Source organism: Gossypium hirsutum, chromosome A10, assembly GCF_007990345.1.
Source record: "Gossypium hirsutum isolate 1008001.06 chromosome A10, Gossypium_hirsutum_v2.1, whole genome shotgun sequence".
Taxonomy (NCBI): domain Eukaryota; kingdom Viridiplantae; phylum Streptophyta; class Magnoliopsida; order Malvales; family Malvaceae; genus Gossypium; species Gossypium hirsutum.
The window spans coordinates 6953515-6973114 of NC_053433.1; the positions used below are offsets into that span (position 1 = coordinate 6953515).

At 33.0% G+C, this 19600-nt stretch overlaps 2 protein-coding genes across 9 annotated transcripts; one reads left to right on the forward strand and one right to left on the reverse strand.

The window, feature by feature from the left end:
• The first annotated feature begins 1147 nt into the window (after positions 1–1147).
• On the forward strand, positions 1148–4937 carry LOC107897387 (U2 small nuclear ribonucleoprotein B''). 2 transcript variants are annotated; one of them, XM_016822834.2, is made up of 10 exons: positions 1148–1527; positions 2276–2338; positions 2420–2501; positions 2591–2665; positions 2823–2901; positions 3049–3091; positions 3295–3404; positions 3599–3668; positions 4446–4528; positions 4622–4937. In XM_016822834.2, the coding sequence occupies exons 1-10, from the start codon at positions 1342–1344 to the stop codon at positions 4650–4652; spliced, it is 822 nt and encodes a 273-aa protein (XP_016678323.1). In that variant the 5' UTR covers positions 1148–1341; the 3' UTR covers positions 4653–4937. The 2 variants fall into 2 exon arrangements, with proteins under 2 accessions (XP_016678323.1, XP_016678324.1); XM_016822835.2 differs by having other exon boundaries at positions 1156–1527; positions 2429–2501.
• A 1561-nt stretch (positions 4938–6498) lies between these two features.
• Positions 6499–12560, reverse strand: LOC107897385 (inactive protein kinase SELMODRAFT_444075). Of its 7 annotated transcripts, none has more exons than XM_016822833.2 (11): positions 12311–12491; positions 11380–11580; positions 10555–10751; positions 9868–10013; positions 9682–9776; positions 8513–9555; positions 8166–8326; positions 7803–7879; positions 7554–7701; positions 7297–7446; positions 6499–6917 (listed from the first exon to the last, which is right to left on the reverse strand). In XM_016822833.2, the coding sequence occupies exons 3-11, from the start codon at positions 10733–10735 to the stop codon at positions 6708–6710; spliced, it is 2211 nt and encodes a 736-aa protein (XP_016678322.1). In that variant the 5' UTR covers positions 10736–10751; positions 11380–11580; positions 12311–12491; the 3' UTR covers positions 6499–6707. The 7 variants fall into 7 exon arrangements, with proteins under 7 accessions (XP_016678322.1, XP_040935639.1, XP_040935640.1 ...); XM_041079705.1 differs by having other exon boundaries at positions 12259–12488; XM_041079706.1 differs by lacking the exon at positions 12311–12491 and adding an exon at positions 11706–12274.
• Positions 12561–19600: the final 7040 nt, after the last annotated feature.

Below are 19600 nucleotides of genomic sequence, written 5' to 3' on the forward strand. Positions count from 1 at the left end.
AAAAAAATAAGTACAATCTTAGGAAAAAACATAATTTTGATAAATAATCCTAAAATATCCCTATTAAAAAATAAGGTAAACTACACCTAAAGTCACTCTAAAATAGGGTTTGTCTTATTTTGGTCACTTTAATTTTTTCTTAATTTAATCACTCTAATTAAGATAATTGTTCGAACTAGTCATTGCCGTTAAAAAAATCGTTAATCCATTAACATATTGTTGATGTGACACATTAGTCAATTAAATAACACGTAACACTTTTCCTTGACTTTTAACTAAAGCCTAGGGACATCTATGTAATTATTTTAATTTTTTTATCTTCTTGCTGTTGTCATCAAACCTCCCCTTCATGTTATCCACCATAAGGGAAACTAGTTGGTGATAGCAATGATGGCGTCAACGAGGATTCTCTGCAAAACGCAAATAGAATAACACTAGAAGCCTCTGATATTGATGGTTTTGATAAGGTAAATAACTTCATAAGTTACCTATTTCTTCAATATATTAAAAATCTCTCCTCAAATGTGTTCCATATCGGTATGGAATGCGCCATCAAAGATAGTGTCGATGTCTTCTCGTTGTCACGCAACGACGACGCTTACTCACAGGCAGGTATTAGCATTTTGTGGAGGATCCTCACCAGCATTGTCATCGCTGCCACCAATTGGTTTCCCTAACGGTGGATAATGTGAAGGAGAGGCTTGAAGACGATAGAGAGAAGAGAAAAATAAAAAGGTTTTGGAATAATGACAAAGAGGTCTTTAAGCTTTAGTTAAAAGTTAAAAATAATACTACGTTTCGTCATTCAATTGGATAATGTATCACATCAACAATCCGTTAATGGATTAATGAAATTTTTTATGTTAGTGACTAAAATTTAAAGTGACCAAAATAAGACAAACTTTATTTTAATGTAATATTAAGTTTAATTTACCTTAAAAATAAATAAAAAATAATTAGCTTAAAAAAACATAATCTCAAAATTACACAAAAAAAAAACTTTAATTCATAATTCATGGAAATTAAATCAAATAAAATTTTTATGTATAAAATTATAAAAAAATTAAAATTAATTTATATTATACATTAAACTAAAATCCAAAATCCATGTTAAACTTTATAAAAACAAACCTTTATATTTTAGGAAATTCAAATCAAAATTTAAGAAAATGTGAAGAAAATAGAAATTAAGCTTTCCGTTCGCCACTCTCCACTCTAATGTTTAAACTCTGAACCCCTGAAACACTTCTAACCTAACCGTCTTCACCGTCCGCCACCGCGCTATTAGTTAATCACTGACGTTCACAATCTATCGTAAGAGGTCTCCACAATAAGAATCTGATGGCGCGGCCACCGTACGAATACGACCCCTATTACCTTCAACCTGACCAAGACCGTAACTTGATCAACACGCTGTTCGTTTCTGGACTCCCCGACGACGTCAAGGCGCGTGAGATTCACAACCTGTTTCGACGACGCGCAGGTTTCGACTATTGCCAGCTCAAGTATACTGGCCGTGGCAACCAGGTCATAAAACATTTATCTTTCTTTTTTCGCGAATCCTTTTACTTTCTGTTTGGTTTCCGAGAAATTTATTCCTTCGTAACAACACATTGCAATAAAGGCCCGGAGCATATTTTACTCTTTTTATTTATCATTTCAAGCAATTATGAAGATGGTTTGAATTTTGAAACAGTTGAAATTTTAGAGTTATTTTTGTAGAAATTTGGTAAGCAATATGAAGATTAAGCCTACCATTTCTAGCTAATTTTCTACTTTCTTATTTTCCTGAAATTTTACTCTCCTTATGGAACTGTTATGTTTGAATTTATGTTTCATTTAAACTATTTGCTCTTTATTTTTAGCTATTTTTGAGGAAAGAAAATTATTGCTATTGAATGATACTATCGGCCAATTTTGATATGTGCATGAACACTGCTTGAAAACAAAAATAAAAAAGAAGGGGGAAATTTTGTGTTGCTGCCCGCTTGCCCTTTTATATGCTCGTTTGTTTTCTTTTTCTAAGGAGGCCCCAACATGGGGAATTGGGGATATAGGGGAAAGGTTGCCTATGTCGGGAGCTGAGGTTCAAACCTAGCCCCATTGGATGCCACCTCTTAAGGATGGCTGCATGAACCAACTGGACTAAATCCAGGTTCCTCTCTTATATATACATTGGCACTTGTGCATTGTTAAGAAGTTTGTTGTTGGCATTTTTTAAGACGAATAATATTCAGAAAAGTAGTATAATAGATAGCTGCATCTTGTGGTACAGGTTGTTGCATTTGCTACCTTTCTCAATCATCAATCTGCAATCGCAGCAATGCATGCATTAAATGTGAGTATTTACAAGAATTATTTAAGCTTCTGGAGGTTTATATGACCTTTTAGTATGTTTATTTTGGTTGTCCATGTTAAGGGGGTAAAGTTTGATCCTCAAGCGGGATCTGTATTGCATATTGAACTAGCCAGATCAAACTCAAGGAGAAAACGTAAACCAGGTAGATAATGTCTTAAGTTGTTCAAGTGGTTGAAACTTTAATGTTATTCATCTCCAAAACTGTTAAGGATGCTTGACTTCCTTGCTCAGGTAGTGGTCCATATGTTGTTATTGATAATAGAATCAAGGCCTCAGCTAATACCCAGGAAACATCAAGTGATGATGGTAAGCTCATACAATTCCTCTCGACCTTTGCCCTTTTTCATTTTGGTTTGAAAAGGGGGAAAAGAAGTGCATATATTTAACTCCACATGTGGGGGCCTCTGTACCCTCACTGTGATGATCATCACCTACTCATGTTAGCACGATTTTCCACCTTCAGGAGACAGTGACACTGAAGAACCATCTGGAGCTGAGGATGCTGATGCTTCAAACAAGGATGAACTGAAAACCGTAAAGAGGTTGAAAGCTTTAAGGAGAACCATGTCTAGCATGAGCAGTGTGAAAAGCTTCATATCACTAGTGATAATGAAGAAGCTCCTTTTTAATTAATCATGTGAATTTTTTATTGCATTTCTAAGTTTAGCTTATGGTGTGGTCATGTGCAGTGATACAGTACAGGATCCAGAAAACTCTGTACCAGCTGCAAATGTAAGTAAAACATAAAAACCACTTAAATCTGGTTTCATTATCATATAAGCATTTGAAGCTCTTTTCTAAAAGACATACAAGGCTTGTCCAAGAAAGAATGAGTGAGAGTCTGGATTAAGAATTTTATCACATAGGATGAAGTTCACCAAGAGATCATATGGTTTTTAAGAAAAAATTCGAACTTAATTTGATTGCTATTGCAGGAACAGTTGGAAAGGACTATTGATGAAGGTGCTCAAGCTTGCTCTACTTTATTCATAGCAAATCTAGGTCCAAATTGCACTGAATATGAACTGAAGCAAGTTCTATCCAAGTAAGATGCAGTTTTAATCATTAGATACTACTAATATATTTTGTTGAAGATGTTTTCTCTGTTAGAACCAAATTCCGGATTTTATAATATTTTTTTTCCTTCTAAATATAACCTTACCATTGTGTCTGATGTTTCTTTACCATGCGGAGATAAGAGTAATTGACTTCAAATTTTCTTTTTCTTTTTGGCCCCAGGTATCCTGGATTCAATATGCTCAAGATTCGGGCTAAAGGAGGAATGCCAGTTGCATTTGCTGATTTTGAGGTATCCAAACTTAATGCTGCAATTTACAGAGTCTTTTAAAATTTTTAAATAACCAATAATCCTGATTCTTAGCTAACCCTTTCATTATAATACCATATGTCGTTGACTCTGATGAATCATATTTAACTTTAGGAGAATTTAAATCATTGTTTTTTCTTATTGTGTGTATTTTCTCCTATAAGATTCTTTCTTAACCTGTGCTGATTGGGGAATATGTAATCCTCATCTCTTGTAGTTACACAATTTGAAGTTCCGGATGATATACCTTAATTAAATCAATCAAAGATGTTTTTCTAGAACTTAAAATTTGGACCAAAATAGAAGTTTGGAAGGATTATAAAACATCAAATGCAGGATACACCTTCTTTTTTTTTTTTTTGCGAAGTTATACACCAGGAGTGTTTGAGATTTTAAGTAGAAAAGAAGAAATCGAAATAGGTGATAAGTAGGCATGCTTGTATAATTTGATTACTGAAATGTATTTTAGCAAGCAACCAACAAACAGCTAGTATCTCTCACCATTTAAACCATTTGTAGCGAATATTTTCCTCTTGAATTTCAAGATGGGTCATTCATTGTCATTCAACTGGCTTTGCTAACTGCATTCTAAGCATCCTGAATTCTTTCCATGCGAATTTATTGGTTTAATCACTTATTGCAAATTGGCTGTTTTCATTGAATGCAATATCTAAGTTCTATCGTCACCATTTGAACATTTTATTAGATGTAATGTGTTTTTAGTACATGGTCTCATTAAACTCACTTTCTCCCGGACAGCAAGTAGAACAAGCAACGAAAGTGATGACGGATCTTCAGAGCAGCCTTTTGCCTTCATCAGACCGAGGCGGCATGCACATAGAGTACATTTAACTGCCCTTACTAGTTTTAAATACAGTTAGTCCCCGCAAATTCATTTCATTACATCAGATTTACACATCTTACTGATTTTGCAGGTATGCAAGGTCCAAGATGAGGAAGCCCTAGGAAAAAGGTAATGGAGCTGGCTATCTGCAAAAAATGGTCCCACCAGTTGTATTTTAGAAGCAGTCTCGTGTCCCTATTTGGAGGACGAGTAATTTTCCGACAATGTAAAGGCCACAGAAAATAATAGTAATGTAATGCTAACTTACTATTACCCTCATTTAATTCTGATGTCTCAGGTCGTTTTCACGTTTCATCTTAATCCTAAATTGTGTCATGAACTCTGCCAAAAAAATGCAGAATTCAGTGCATTCGTGGACAGGTAAAACCTGTTCACTTTTTTTTTCATGAGTGATCAGTTTCTTTCTCTGTTATTCTGGACTTTAGTTTGTGTTTGCATTTTGGTCCTCTACTGAAAAAATGGACTAAATGATCCATTAAAATTTTCATCAATCTTTACCCCTTAAGTGTTGATGTGGCATTTTCATATATACATTTTTGGTGTAATTATGATAAATTATGATTAGCATATAAAATTATTTATAAATTTTTTTATTAAATTCGTTTCCCACTTACTCATTATCCATTTACCCAATTGGGGAAGGGTAAATAGGCAGTGGATAGAATGAAAATATATAAAATATTTGTTTTTATCCTAATCATCAGTTATTTCCACCTCATTTACACCAAAAAGAAAATGAAAATGGCATATCACACCTTAGTGACAAAAATGGAAGGAAATTTTAATGAAATGACTATTTTACCCGTTTCATTTGAGGTATAAGGACTAGTTGACCCTTCTTCAGTAAGAGAACAAAATACAGCAGGATTAGGGATCATTTATATATTTGGAAGATTAGTTTTATCTTCATATATAATGCAAACTGGGATAATTTAATAAAAATGAAGTTTCAACATATATTACATGTGAACCCTAAACTCCACAATTCACCGTGCCGTCCATAGCGTTGGGAACATACGGATATGGCATTGAGATGAAAACAAACAGGCGATTGTTGGTAAGTGGCTATGAAAGCTGTTCATTTCTCATCCTTTGATCCATTCATCAGGTAATAGGGGGTAGTTAACCCTACACTGAAATTTATGAGAAGGCCAAGTTTTTCACAAAAACAAAACATAGATGTTTAAAACCAGGCCGGTAGAAAACAAAAAAACAAATGTACATTTGATCATCATCGAAGTTATGTTACAGAGGTAACATCAAACCCAACCATCTCCATTACCTTCACTTATGTCGAATCACCCATAAAACAAACAAAACAAAAGCTAAAAATTTAATAGCTTTTACTTTCCCGATAATATGTCCTCTGCAACTTTCAGACTTGTCATAATGAGAAAAACATGCAATGCCAGTGTTGATTTTTATGTTTCGTTGAAGAAAACAAAAAAGAAAGACACTTTCTTTCAGAAGTTTGAAATTGAAATTGAAGCAAAACAAAAATCTTTTTTACTGGTAATATGAAAAGGATATTTCACCATCTGCTTGGATAACTTTAAAATCCCATGATTTTTTTCCCTTTTTTAGCCCTGACTTCTGTTGGTTTCTTAATGCAAAAGACAAAATTACAGTCCATATTTTTTGTCGGCTTTGCCAGCTTCAGTCTTTTAACAAAAATATATCAAGTTATGGGAAAAAGTAAAACCACTGTCATTTTACCATGAAGTGTCAAAACACAAAAGCAAACTGGTCCCTCCCCCCTGCCTTTGCACTATCAAACAAAAATCTCATACATGTGAAAGAGGTTTTAAGTTTAAACCATATGTTCAATTTTTTTTTCACCAATACTGTATTAATTTACTTATTTGACCCAATTATCAAATAAATAAATTGCTCCATTAGTACTAAAACAGAGGGAAAGAACCAAATCTCTCAAAGCTGATTGATTGGTTGATTTAATTAGCAGAGGCACATTCACCATAGCTTTTGAAACTGCCATTCCAAAAAGAATTACAAAAACCCTAATTGAAACCTTGCTTCCAATGCTCCTACTTACCATACAGAAGCAGAATCTAACCTGGCAATGAAGGAAAACAATACAAAACAGAATATAGTGCACCATGGGCGTAAGTAAACCTGGTAAATGAGCCTTCTACAAATTATCTTCGCATGAAGTCCTCCTTGTTTCTTGGCCTTGCTCCGTCGAGGGAGAGCTTTCCACTGAACTCATCTAATGAATCACTCGTGAGTGGTCCACTGTAGCTCCTTTGTTGCTCTACCCAAAGCCGGCCACTACGGTTACCAACATCATACCCTGGCGACGTGTAATTGGTATTCATGAGCACATCACCTTCCAGTATCCGGAGCACCTGCTCCAAAAGCACATTCAACCAATCAGCTGAATTTTCTACTTCTTACTTAGTGACTTCAAAGTTAATGACTTGACAAAGGAGATATTTCCTAAACCCAAAGGCCATTGCTTCCAATCAATTACATTCTCTAGGCACATAATCTGATATCTAACCATTTGCCTTCCATTCCGAAATTTTAATCGGAAAATATACCAATAAAGATATAAAGAAATCAAAGACAATTTTTTTTCCAAATAAACATTTTCATTACAACTTCGAAAGTAAAACCATGTTGCATTGAGTTCACATTGATTTTAAGGCAATTAGGATCTTATACAAAACACTAAGAAAACAGCATATTGCAGGTGAAATATGTAGTGTCAAAGTTTCTCATTACCTGTGACATGCGCAGCCTAGAATGAGGATCCCGCCTTACGCATAATGATGCAGCATGAAGCATGCAATATACCTCATGTTCGGAATAGCGACCTTCCAATCTGGGGTCCACCAGTTCATCTATGGCGTATTCTTCCAAAAGTGGACGTGCCTATTTCAGATCATTAAATCAGCACAATATGTAAACTGGCAAAAACTTTTTTTCACCATGTATATAGGAATAAAGACTAGCATATAAAAGCAGAGTTCGGAAAATACCCATTCGGTTAGACATTGTTGGCCCTTTGGCCTATTAAGGTCCACAGCTTTCCGTCCAGTAACCAATTCAATTAACACCACTCCGAAGGAATATACATCTGCCTTTTCTGTGATTTGTCCACTTTGAGCATACTCTGGTGCCAAATACCTACACCGCAGCATAAACCATTATTGAATTCTGCAATAACATATAGGGAAGGTAAATTGTGAAAAACAAGGAAGAAAAAGAAGGTTGTCATTGAAGATTACCCGAATGTTCCAATCACTCTTGTTTCCACACCGGTATCACCATCAGGCTGCCATCTTGCAAGGCCAAAATCACCAACCTATCAAAAACAAAACCTGAATGAACACCTAATGATACAACTATTCAAGGAAACTACAAAAAATTCAGATACTCGAATGCCTTCTATTGACTACTTAACAATTTTGAAGGTAATAAGATAGGAAGTAATACTCATATTGCGAAAATAAATTCCATGAAATAATTATTTTACTAGAAAAGAAGTAAAGGATTCTCCTTAGCGTCAATGCAAGAAATGAGAAATAAATATCTTTTAGCTTGTAAATACCAAACTCAAAACCTTGCAGGAGAGTTAGAAGTTCACATACCAAAGGTTCAAAATCATGGGTGATGAGAATGTTGTTCGGCCGCATGTCGCGGTGCACAATGCAGCCAACTCTGCATTCTTCATGAAGGTATCTCAGACCTCTAGCAGCTCCTACTGCAATCTTTTGCCGTGCAGACCATTCTAAAGGTTCCCGATGACGCCCTAGAAGACATCAAATTGATGGTACTGTCAAAAACACATTTCCAATAAACAAAGATAGCAAGCTCTTTCAATTCTAATAGCCATCACAGCAAATCTCTTGTAAGTGGCCATACATGATGACCGTATCAAGTTATCATATTTGCATTATATCAGCATAAAGATTTTATACTTAAAAGAAAGAAATACCATATAGATGAGAATCTAGGGATCCATTGCATATGTACTCATAAACCAGCAGTCGCCTTCTATCCTCGATACAGAACCCAATCAGCATAACAACATTCCTGTGCTGAGCACAGCTCAGGACTTCCACCTCTGAGCAAAACTCAAGATCTCCTTGAGAACTAGCCAATTTGTGTTGCTTCACTGCAATTGCCTGACCATCTGGGAGAAGTCCTCTATGAACGGATCCGAACCCACCCTCAGCCAAGAAATTAGCTTGTGAAAATCCACCAGTTGCAAGCTCCAATTCAGCATAGGCAAACCACCTCGGCGGTTTCCCAAATACAGGGGCCTTATGCTGACATATTGAACACAATGGAGGAGGGCCAGGAGGGGCATTTCTTGATAATGAAACTGCTTCCCTCACATTTCCACTAAATTCAGAATCACTCCTAAAGCTTGATATTCCAATGCCTGCTTCTCTATCAAGTTTCGAAAATTTCTCCAGCAAGGCTTTTGTTGTTGAAGCTTGAACCCTGTCATGAGCTCTAACTGAAGTTTCTTCCAGGTGTCGTGAGGATTGATGCTGAGAAGTAAGATACTCTGTTATCCATGGTTGGAACCTTAAACTTGTTGAAGATAAGGATAAATTTTCACTCTCGGGATCTGAACCAGATTCATCAAGATCCTGAATTTCTTTAATAACCAATGATTCATCCTTCTTCAGGTCTCCATTCCCTGCTGAGTTGAAAAAAGGAGAAGTGCCCAGATCAGAGCTTGACACTGAAGAAGTTCCTGCTTCAGTAGCAGTAAATGGTGTCCCGAGCTCTGGACTACTAGTTGGAGTGACAACTGGCCCTCTAATAGAACCAGATGATGTATCTTTGTTTTGGGGATACTTTTCAGAAGCTTCATCTCTCCCAGAATTTAATTGAGAAGAAGCTTCAGCTTCCTTCTCAGGTGACCCAACCAAATTTAAGCGGAGAACTTTAGCTTGTGAATTCTTCATAACCACAATGTTGCATTGCAACTCCTCTATGCACCGTTTTTCCTCATGTTTAATCTGCCTAAAAAATCCAAGAAACAGAAAAGGATCAGGATTTCGAAATGTGAGCACATACCCTCTTAGATCGAACACAAAAGAAAAATGGGAAAAAGAAAAGCAAAATGAAATGAAGGAAATAGGATGTTACTTGTCCAATACAACCCAACTAGCTAGGGCTCGCTTGGCCTCAGCAGCTACTGCTCCACATGGCGATCCAGAAACAATTTTTATCTTGACATTAATCTGTGCAATTAGATGGGAAACAAAGCATTAGCAGGTGAAGACATTTAGATGAAACAGTAATCTACTCAAGCACCCAGAGCATGGTATTTACCTTGTTTGGATCATAAACATCATGAAGTTGGAGGATCATTTGGGAGCAGGAATCAGTGATATCAGATTTTTGCTCTGAACTTGATCCTAATTGAGACTTCCGACTGGCGCAGTCCCCGGCAAATTTTGGGAAACCCCATCTTCTACCTGAAACAGTATACCATTTAACCAGCAAGTAGGGATCCATTAGTCACCTTAATCATTTCTAATTACGACCCTTTTAAGACTTGATTAAACTTGTTTATGCCACAAAATAACTTAACACACTGAAAACAAAAACAATTTGAAAAGTATCTGCTAAGTTAGAAACTGGAAAACAAAGTCCAGATGATGGTATTTTATACAGCAATCAGCAAAGAGTTTCAGAGCACAGATACTATAAGTGTCATCATCCATTATTTCAAAACAAGTTCCAGGATGGGCACCTAAATGAAAATATAAAACAGATAAACAATAGCTTTAAGCACAAAATTTCTTCACTGCTGACTTGAATTTATTCAAGTAACCTGCTATAATAACATTAAGCAGAAGATGGGTTAGAAACAGTAATTGTATAACACAATGCAGTAATCAATGTTTAAAAAGATGAAGAAGTAAATAACACTAATTGATATTAACATGAACAGTAATCCAATGCACAAAATGTCACAGGTAGAATCAAAACCAATGAAAAACAAGAGAATAGTACCTGAGCTAGGTGAAGGAACAACAACAAGCAATGTAATGCAATCTCCAGGTTGAACAACATGAGTCAAAGCCCAGACAAGAGCAGTCTTGGGAACTTCTTTGGATGCCTTAACAGCAACCACAACTTTCTCAGCTACATTCGAGCCACCTTTTTCCTGTTTGCCCTTCTGTTCTCGACTCATTTGGCACCAAGAATTTCTACAAAACTTGCCTCACTTAACAGATTCAACTCTAAAAAAGCCTATCTTAAAAACCAATGATCATTGTAGAAGCCAAGATAACACATCTTAAAAAAGACACAAAGAAAACAAATTTTTTGCATTATTTATCTGCCCCCACCATACTGGCTTCTAGGACATGTACCGACATTGCTAACTATGCAATTCCAGATAATCTGCAGAGAGACAGAAAGATACCAGCATCTAGTACAAGACCCTTTTCACTTATTCACATTATCCCCTCAGAATTCCTCACCAGCCAATGAAAAAGTAAACCCAACATAGTTTCACCTTGTTGTGAAATTTGTAAGAAAATTCCACAGGTGACTGCAAATTTGAAGATCTAGCTAGCCTCTAGTCACTTAAAACAAGAAACTAAGTCCTTCAGCTTAAATTAGGCACTGGATTGAGAAGACAGCCATTGTTTGACTGCAAAAAGGACAGCTACCCCTAAAAGTGAACCTTGATACACCTAATCAACACAACTAGCTTTGCCCTTTTTTTATCTAGGAAAGGGTCCAATCCTCGGCATCAAAACAGTGAAAGCCATAAAAACAAGAAAACAAAATGAGCTGTGAAATTTTAGATCCAAAGGTCAGTTTTCCCACCCTGTTTTTTTTTTCTTGTTCAATTGTTTATGGAAACAGAACAAAAATTCAGCTCTTCGATTCTTTTGTGTAAGTGTCCATACAAAGATTATCAAATCACGATGAATGACAAGAAAATCGTCTCTGTAGCCAGGCAGCAGATTTCTTGTAGGTGGATTTGATTGTCGAATCCTCAACAACTAGCAAAGAGCCTCACAGAAACTGTAAAAAAAAAAAAAGAAGAAGAAGCACCACCCTTTTTAAGCCTCAAATTCAAGCCACAAAGTTCAAATCCAGCAAAATTGTAGAAAATATATAGAGATCAGTACTTCAAAACATAAACATACATTGAAATGAAGAAGAAAAACACTGATGTCATAAGCTTGTTTGGCTTGAAAAATGCAAGAAAACAACAAGAACAACCAGAATTACCAACTAACTACATAGTTTTTTCTTTTTCCCTTTCATTTCGTGTCAATAAACAAAACCCATAACGACAAACCACAAAAAAAATTTTAAATCAGATCCCCTGCAACTCTTTGAACCAGAAAAAAATAATAAAGATCCCGTAAGCCCAAACGTTCCCTTGATTTTAATAATCGAAGTTCATCAATCTTCTCATTAACTAAACAACAAAGCAGACAAAATAAACAACTGACATAAAAAAATATTTTTTAAAATATAAAAGACGAAGATATACGGAACCAAACATTACCAGCTAGCTTTCTAACAATTCAAACCCCATATAATTTGTTTTTAAACAAAAAAACCCAGACGCCCGTTGACAAAAGGGAAGCCTCTTTCATTTGAAAAAAAAGAAAAAAGAAAAAAAAAAGCACTAACTTTGTTGAAGAAAATATATAAAGGAAAAAAAAAGTGGGAAACAAAAGATTTTCGTACCCAGACACAGTTACTCGTTTGTTTGCGTTTAAAATTTGAGTATTTATTTTACCTCACACAAATTCTTCCTTCTTCTTTAACATCATCTCAGCAACAATAAATGAAAAAGAAGCAATCTGAAAGAACTAATTTTCATGCTCTAAAATTTTTCATTTCAAAACAAGAAAAGAAGGGTAAGAAAATGGATATATTTTAGAGTTATATTATAATTATTTTTAAAGAACAATCTTTGGCCACTGAAAGCGGTGTTGTGTCTCTCTACTTGTATAGATAGGTTCAATTCAATTATTAATCCCTGTAACATGTGTATGTTTTGGATTTAATCCTTATATTTTAATTTCATTATTTTTAATGTTTTTTGAAATAATAGTTGTTTATTCTGCAACTTTTAAAATCTTATGAACCTATATATTTTCACATGTATAATGTTATCTTAACATGTTAGTTTCACATAATATTTTTAAAAAGTTAATTAATAGATTTAATAAACGTTATTTGCATCAATATTGAAACATTAAAATTTAAATAAAAAATAAAGATTAAAAATAATTAAATTTAAGAACATGAACTAAATTTATAATTTTTTTCATGGTGCAAGACTAATAACCAATGAAATTTAACAATGAAATTTGAAAATTTGAAAAATATAAGAAATAAATTAACTCATTCAAAAAATACAAGACTAAAATTGATCATATTAAAAATAGAAACTAAATCTATAAGGATTAATGCCAGAATTTGACCGTAAAAATAAACCAAACCATTACTTCTTTTTCCTTAATATTTTTTTAGAAAAAACATCAGTGTTTTATTTAACCCTGTAGTTAACAGGGACACGTACGGTGGGAAATTGAACAGTGATGAAAAAGTATACTGGTGTTACGAGTTTACCCTTGAAGTTAGGTGGAATTTCGAGGTGAGGAAGAGGATTCGGTTACGTTAACGACATTTTTATATTTTTGTGTCCAGTTTTGAAAGATAGGAGGCGCCATCTTTAGGAAATCAAGACAACAATTTATTATGCTCCAACTCCATTACTTCTCCTACATTTAAAATTCAGTCCTTTTACTTTCAATGTCAAGAGGGTTAAAATATGTCATAAGTCTCTATTCTTTTGGAAATTTGAATTTTAGTCCTTGTACTTCTATTTCTAAGAATTCAGTCTGTACATTTTTCAGATTTTACAATTCAAGTCTAATTGTTAATATTGTCAATTTTTTTGTTAAATTTGTTGGTGTGATGTTTTGAAATTAAAAAAATATTCATTTGTTAACTATATAACTTAAAAAAGGACGATGCCATGATTTAATTTAACAAAAAATTGTAAAAATATTAACAATTATATTTGAATTTTGAAATATAAAAAGTAAATGAACCAAATTTCTAAAACTAAAAGTACAATGACCAAAATTCTAAATTTTTGAAAAGTATATGCACTTATCGCATATTTTAACCTTTCAAGAATTAGTACCTTTTATCTTTTAATTTATGTTTACTAATTAAAGCCAATTGATAATACAATGAAAATAATTTTATAATAATTATGTGATGTTTTTAAATTTTAAATAAAAAATCAATAGGATAATGTAAAGTCATGTGAAATATGAGTTGTTGCTATTTACTGAATATTAAAATAGTTAAGGGAAGTGTTTGGCTATAATGATGACTATGATTTTGCATTGTAAAAAACTGTGCAAATAAAAATATAAAAAATATCAAGGTTGATTAGTGAGTAATTTCAGTATCTTTAATTCACAATACAATAAGTGAATTATACTCTATCACTCTTAAATATAGAAATCTCACATTTATACTTAAAAACTAAAATACTCACTCCCAAGTATGAGGATTTGTTTCTATAGATGAATTCTAGTATCTTCAACATATCAACACAATAACTAATTCAAAAATTTTGTTTTAATAGATTGCCAACTCAAATATAGCAAGTAATTTCACCGCCTCATTGCAATTTGCAAAGGGTATTATCAAGTGTTGCCCAGTTCATTCAACACAACTTGCCTCAACATATCTTGTTTACATCAATGTAAAAGAATCATATCTTGTGTCATACAAGAAAAATTGAAAACTGATCCAAAACTTAATAGAACTATGTTTTTATTTAATATTTAATTATTTTTTATATTTATGATATAAAAATTAATATTTTATGTTTAATTTAGTTTAAATAATTTAAAAATTATTGAAAATTATTAATTTTTAAAATTATTTCTAAAAAATTTAAAATTTATCAAATAATATTTAAAATACATTTTTATTGAAATAAATGTAAAATATTAAAAAAATATTTAATATAATAAATAAAGAACAAAATAAAAACAAAGCTAATTATAATAGAGGGATGAAATGGAACAAATATCACATTTAAAAAACGTGGTAATCAGGTTATCAATTTTTTTCTATTTTAAATTTATAATATAATGGAATCCAACAAAAGTGTTTTGATAGTATTAATTATTGAATTTTAGATAAAATATTAAAAGTGTAAAGTTTGGCTGAGAAGAGAAAAGGTAGCAACGATTGATAAATTGAGTCCACTCGGGATTTGCAGAATGGTGAAAATTAGGCGGCGCAGGGCAGGGCAGGGCAGAGGCCAATCACAGGTCAATTCAAGTTCCCGAGCTGTCTATTGTCGCCTTATCATATAGCATCGAGACTTTGATGGACCGGCTGAACACTCAACTAGACCACTTTCATCGGATCAGCTGGCTCTTTCATTTTTTCTACATGGTTTTCAACTTTTATAATAACTTTCCTTTAACTTCTGTTTTGAGATTTATCCCTATTATAACACCTACATTACTTGTATTTCCGCCATTCAGGAGCAGTCCTCTTAACAATCTCGGTTTTGGAGGCTGGAGCTCATCCACGGAAAATAGTGATAAATTAGGTATAATGATTTTTTGTCTTCTAATTTTATTAAAAAAATTTAATTTTTGATTTATAAATTAGGCATAACTCAGACGAGTAATTTGATGTCATTTTAAAGGTTTAGTTCGCATGGATAATCTAATATGTGTTTATATTATTAGTTTAGACGAGCAACTGGTGCCTATATCTGTGACATAGGTTTAACTCGAACGAGTAGCCTAGTATGTGTATATATATACATTCAGCTCGGATAATTGGTGTGATTGAATTGAATTGATAAATGATTGAATTACTATATGATGTGATTATATGATAAACTCACATTGTTATTATGTGTGGATATGTTTAAGCAAACTTTACCAAGCTAAGTTTGTTTAATATGTTTAATTACAAAATGAGGTGAGTTTATATTTAAAACTTACGAATTTACTAAGCATTCAAAATGCTTACTTTGTTTCCTTTTTTGTTTCTGTAAAGTTTATTTGGTGAAACGTGTCAATCAGATCATCTCAGAGCTCACACTATCTAGCCTTCGATTCAATAGTCTTTTAACCATTCTGGACTCGATTATGTGGCATGTATATAGGCGTTTATCTTGTGTTTATCTTGAATGATGATGATTTTAGACCCTAAATGGTGTTTAACTTGAATGGTTATATATATGTTGTGTATGAAAATGTGCATTTTGGCAATATGTTAGCTATTGTTGAAGCATATAAATGATCATATTGATAGTGAAATGGTTGAGTTGGATGGTGTAATTGAGTAATATCACAAATTTGAATGATTGGTGATTTCATTGGTTGAAATGTTTGGCAAGGTACCTATTTGATGATCAATGGCTTGATGGACTTGTGAATGGTCAATTATATGATTGGATAATAGTTGAACTTAGTATGAATTGTTAGGTAAAAGTTTAGTTGTTGTGATGTAAATGTAAAAATGAAACATGTTAATATTGTCGATTGAGGAATGGTGAATTGTATTTTTTGGTATGTTTTGGATTGGTATTATGCAAGTTGAAAGTGTGCCTAAGGCGCCATTTGAGTTTGGTTATGGCTTGAGCATGGAAAAGTACTAAAATGTGAGATTTTTTACCTTCTGGCAAAAAGTAACGATACCATAGTATCGATATTTTACCAAATTATCATGATTTTGAAAAAGACAATGATAACATGTTAATTTGCATGACTTTTTGTATTTAATTCAATTAATTTTTGAATTGATCCCTGCTAAATTAGTGTTTTTATGTTTTAATCTTGTCAGGGATGCAATTGGGATGTTATGAGTAAAAAATGAGCAGAAAATGACCAAATTGAAACACAATCAATAAAATGAGGCTGAATAAAAAAATGTGAAACAAGCCAATGACTCATCAGATTCTTTTGACTTTGTAAAAGTCAAAATTAGAAAAAATCTAATTTTAATTTTTATTTAATTTTCATTATATGTTGAAGTGGTTAAAGCCAAAATTAGTAAATATCATGTATATAAATAAGGCTTTAATGTACCTAGCAAAGACACAATATATTTTACATTTTGATTTTCATTTGGAATTAAAGAGGAATTATTCTTTTTCTTTCAAATTTAAGTGTGATTAGCATTCTGTTACTTTCATTCTCATTTCTTTGTTCTTTCAAAATTTGTTAATTACCTTCCAAGTCATTGTCTTTCCCAACTTCATCCATTATCATCAAATCACCTTTCAAAACCTATGAAGCATGACTAAATCCATGTTTCACTAAATTCCATCTTAGCTTTAGGCCGGTGTTCTTTTCGATCAGGAATCGTGAGATACATATCCATACTAAAAATTATTCCAATCGGTATTCACATTTTTCCTAAGTATCGGGCTTGGCAACTCATCCCTTAAAGTTAACTCTATTTCAAGTCAAAAAGTGCACGTTGGGTTGGAGTCGTGTTTGCTGACGGTTGGAGAAATGATTCTGCCGTGTTGTATTCGAATCTCAAAAAACGAATCAATGAAGAAGTGATTGGGTTTAAACGACCCACGCGGTTGAGGCCGTTAATTCAAATTGGATTCTTCAAAGTGCAAGGGTTGGTTTGCAGGTCATACCGAGACCAGCTACGAGAGGAAGAATTGGTGGTTAGGACGTTCTTAAGTGCTATAACCAGCTTATTGTTTGGAGGAGAAAATTAATTTTCAAGGATTGATTCAAAAATCCGGAATCCACCGAGTCTAGGGCTAAGGCTTATTATCTTTGATTACAAAATCCAAATTTAATGTCCAATTTAATTTTTAATTAATTTAATTATTTATTTAAGCTGTTTCAATTATTTAGTTTCTAAACATTTCAAAACTCCCCTGATTTATTTGTTTATTTTTTAGCAGGTCCGTTTGAAGACGTGGGCACGACTATAGCCACGACTATCGACATGACAAAAATTCTGTTTACAAGTTAAATGCTAAAGTTGATTATAACACCAATTCCTGTGGACTCGACCCTACTACCACTCTTTACTAATATTTAGAATTATTTTGAAGGAATTATTTTTGGTGATTTCTATGCCCATCAGACAAAATGTTAAAACAGTGTCAATACCAGATTAAGTATCGATACCAAATCTTAGGTATCGATCCTAGTGAATTTTTATAAGTTTTGCAAAATAAACAGAATGTCAATTTAGTATCAATACTAAAGTAATCGATACCTAAAAAGAAGTATCGGTACATTGATCGAAGTATCAATACCTTATGATTTTATATTGATTTTTGAAATATCAAAGCTAAAGACGGTATCGATACTTGGCCTAAGTATCGATACTTACACTTATACTTTAAAAAGTTTGCATTTGGCCATTTTTCATGCTCAAGACAACTCAAGAGCTTTCTAAGCTCGATTGAGGTTCAGTTTTGTTTGTATATCATATTATACATGGAATTATGTTTTGAATAGGTGATAAAATGAATTAATTGTTATGATTTGTATGTGGTTTACTCCGATAACGGTGGTAACTTTTGTAGTTCAAGCCTGGCGATCGGACTGGGCAATGGGTGTTACAAAATACATTAAATGTTTATGTCCCTTCTGATCACTAGCACTGTTGATATTGCCTTTTATGATGATTAAAGGCCACCAAAAGGATGTTTTCCTTCTACCTTTCGCTTCTATTGGTTCAAATCTTCTAAAATCAAACAAAAAAATCTTTAAAACCCAACAACTTTTGAACTTCTTTTGTACTGATCTTCGTCGCTACACCAACCATCCGGAATGCTCCCTCCCCATACACAAATCTATAGTATGATTAGTCATTCATGTTCTTTAGATCTGCCAAAATTTCTTAGACCATCCTGAACTCTCCCTTCCCGAACACAAATCTATAGGATGATAGTCATTCATGTTCTTTGGATTTATTGAAATTTGTTAGACCATCTTAAATTATTCCAATACTCAATCACACTAATTTCACTTAACATAAGAAAAAGATATAAGTGACCTAAACACATTACAAACACAATTGTGTGCATGTGCCTCTAAAAATAATATGACTGTATCTTTTTGCTTTGTATGATATCCACACAAACTACAAAAAAAATATTGCATTTAAATTGCATTATTAGGTGATATTAATTAAAATGAATAAACTCGACAATATAAAATAATTTATCGAAACATTGGATTGCATATCAGTTTATGCTCATATCACTAACAAATCATCCTTCTAGTAAGTTGAATGGTCACAATGCCCAGACCACCTATAACCTATGAGATGTCAATACTTATATAAGACATCTAGAAGGTATTGGATTTTAAGGTTTAAGGTTATATTTTTACTTTCTAGCTAGAGGGAAACTAAGAGCTTAAAAGGGTATAAACGTAATTCACGAAAGTTGATACCATTCCTATAATTGTGAAATCACGAGGCAATCATTTAATTCATCATTTCCCACTTTACCCACATTGTATAGCGTCTTATATAGGAATGTAGTAGCTATTTAGAAATTTGATAACACACCTCCAATCAAATAAAGAATGTAAGCTAGCTTTTGTTAACTAAGGAAAGATTATGTTGTCAGACATATGTAAAAACCCATATTACTACAAAGTCGAGCCATAGGAGAATAATTTAATTTGTTGCATTCTTGGTGTAAAAATATAATGTTGATAATGACAATATATCGCAAAGAAAAGAGAAATAAAAATAAAGAACACACAGATTTTTACATGAAAACCTTTTCGAGAAAAAAATCACGGGCAGATGAGAAGAAAATTCACTATGTCGAATTCGAATGATTACAAAAAGAGTAGACTATATTTATTTATAGGCTTGTAAAATCATATTCTAATAGGAGTGTAGTAAGATTGAAACTCCTTATTCTAATCAATATCAAATAGATGGAGTTTAATAAGGTTTAAAAAAACCTTATTCTAAAATAAAATAAAAGAAGTGTAGTTCTATATGGATTTTACTTTTATTTTATTTTACCATT

What these genes read in the sequence shown, in the direction of transcription:
- LOC107897387 (XM_016822834.2), top strand. Translation starts at nt 1,342, where the DNA reads ATGGCGCGGCCACCGTACGAATACGACCCCTATTACCTTCAACCTGAC. An exon ending in CTGAAGCAAGTTCTATCCAA is followed by an intron (nt 3,405 to 3,598) that starts GTAAGATGCAGT and finishes TTTTGGCCCCAG; the next exon opens with GTATCCTGGATTCAATATGC. An exon ending in CGAGGCGGCATGCACATAGA is followed by an intron (nt 4,529 to 4,621) that starts GTACATTTAACT and finishes CTGATTTTGCAG; the next exon opens with GTATGCAAGGTCCAAGATGA.
- LOC107897385 (XM_016822829.2), bottom strand. Translation starts at nt 10,735, where the DNA reads ATGAGTCGAGAACAGAAGGGCAAACAGGAAAAAGGTGGCTCGAATGTA. An exon ending in ATGTTTATGATCCAAACAAG is followed by an intron (nt 9,777 to 9,867) that starts GTAAATACCATG and finishes CTAATTGCACAG; the next exon opens with ATTAATGTCAAGATAAAAAT. An exon ending in AGTTGGGTTGTATTGGACAA is followed by an intron (nt 9,556 to 9,681) that starts GTAACATCCTAT and finishes TGGATTTTTTAG; the next exon opens with GCAGATTAAACATGAGGAAA.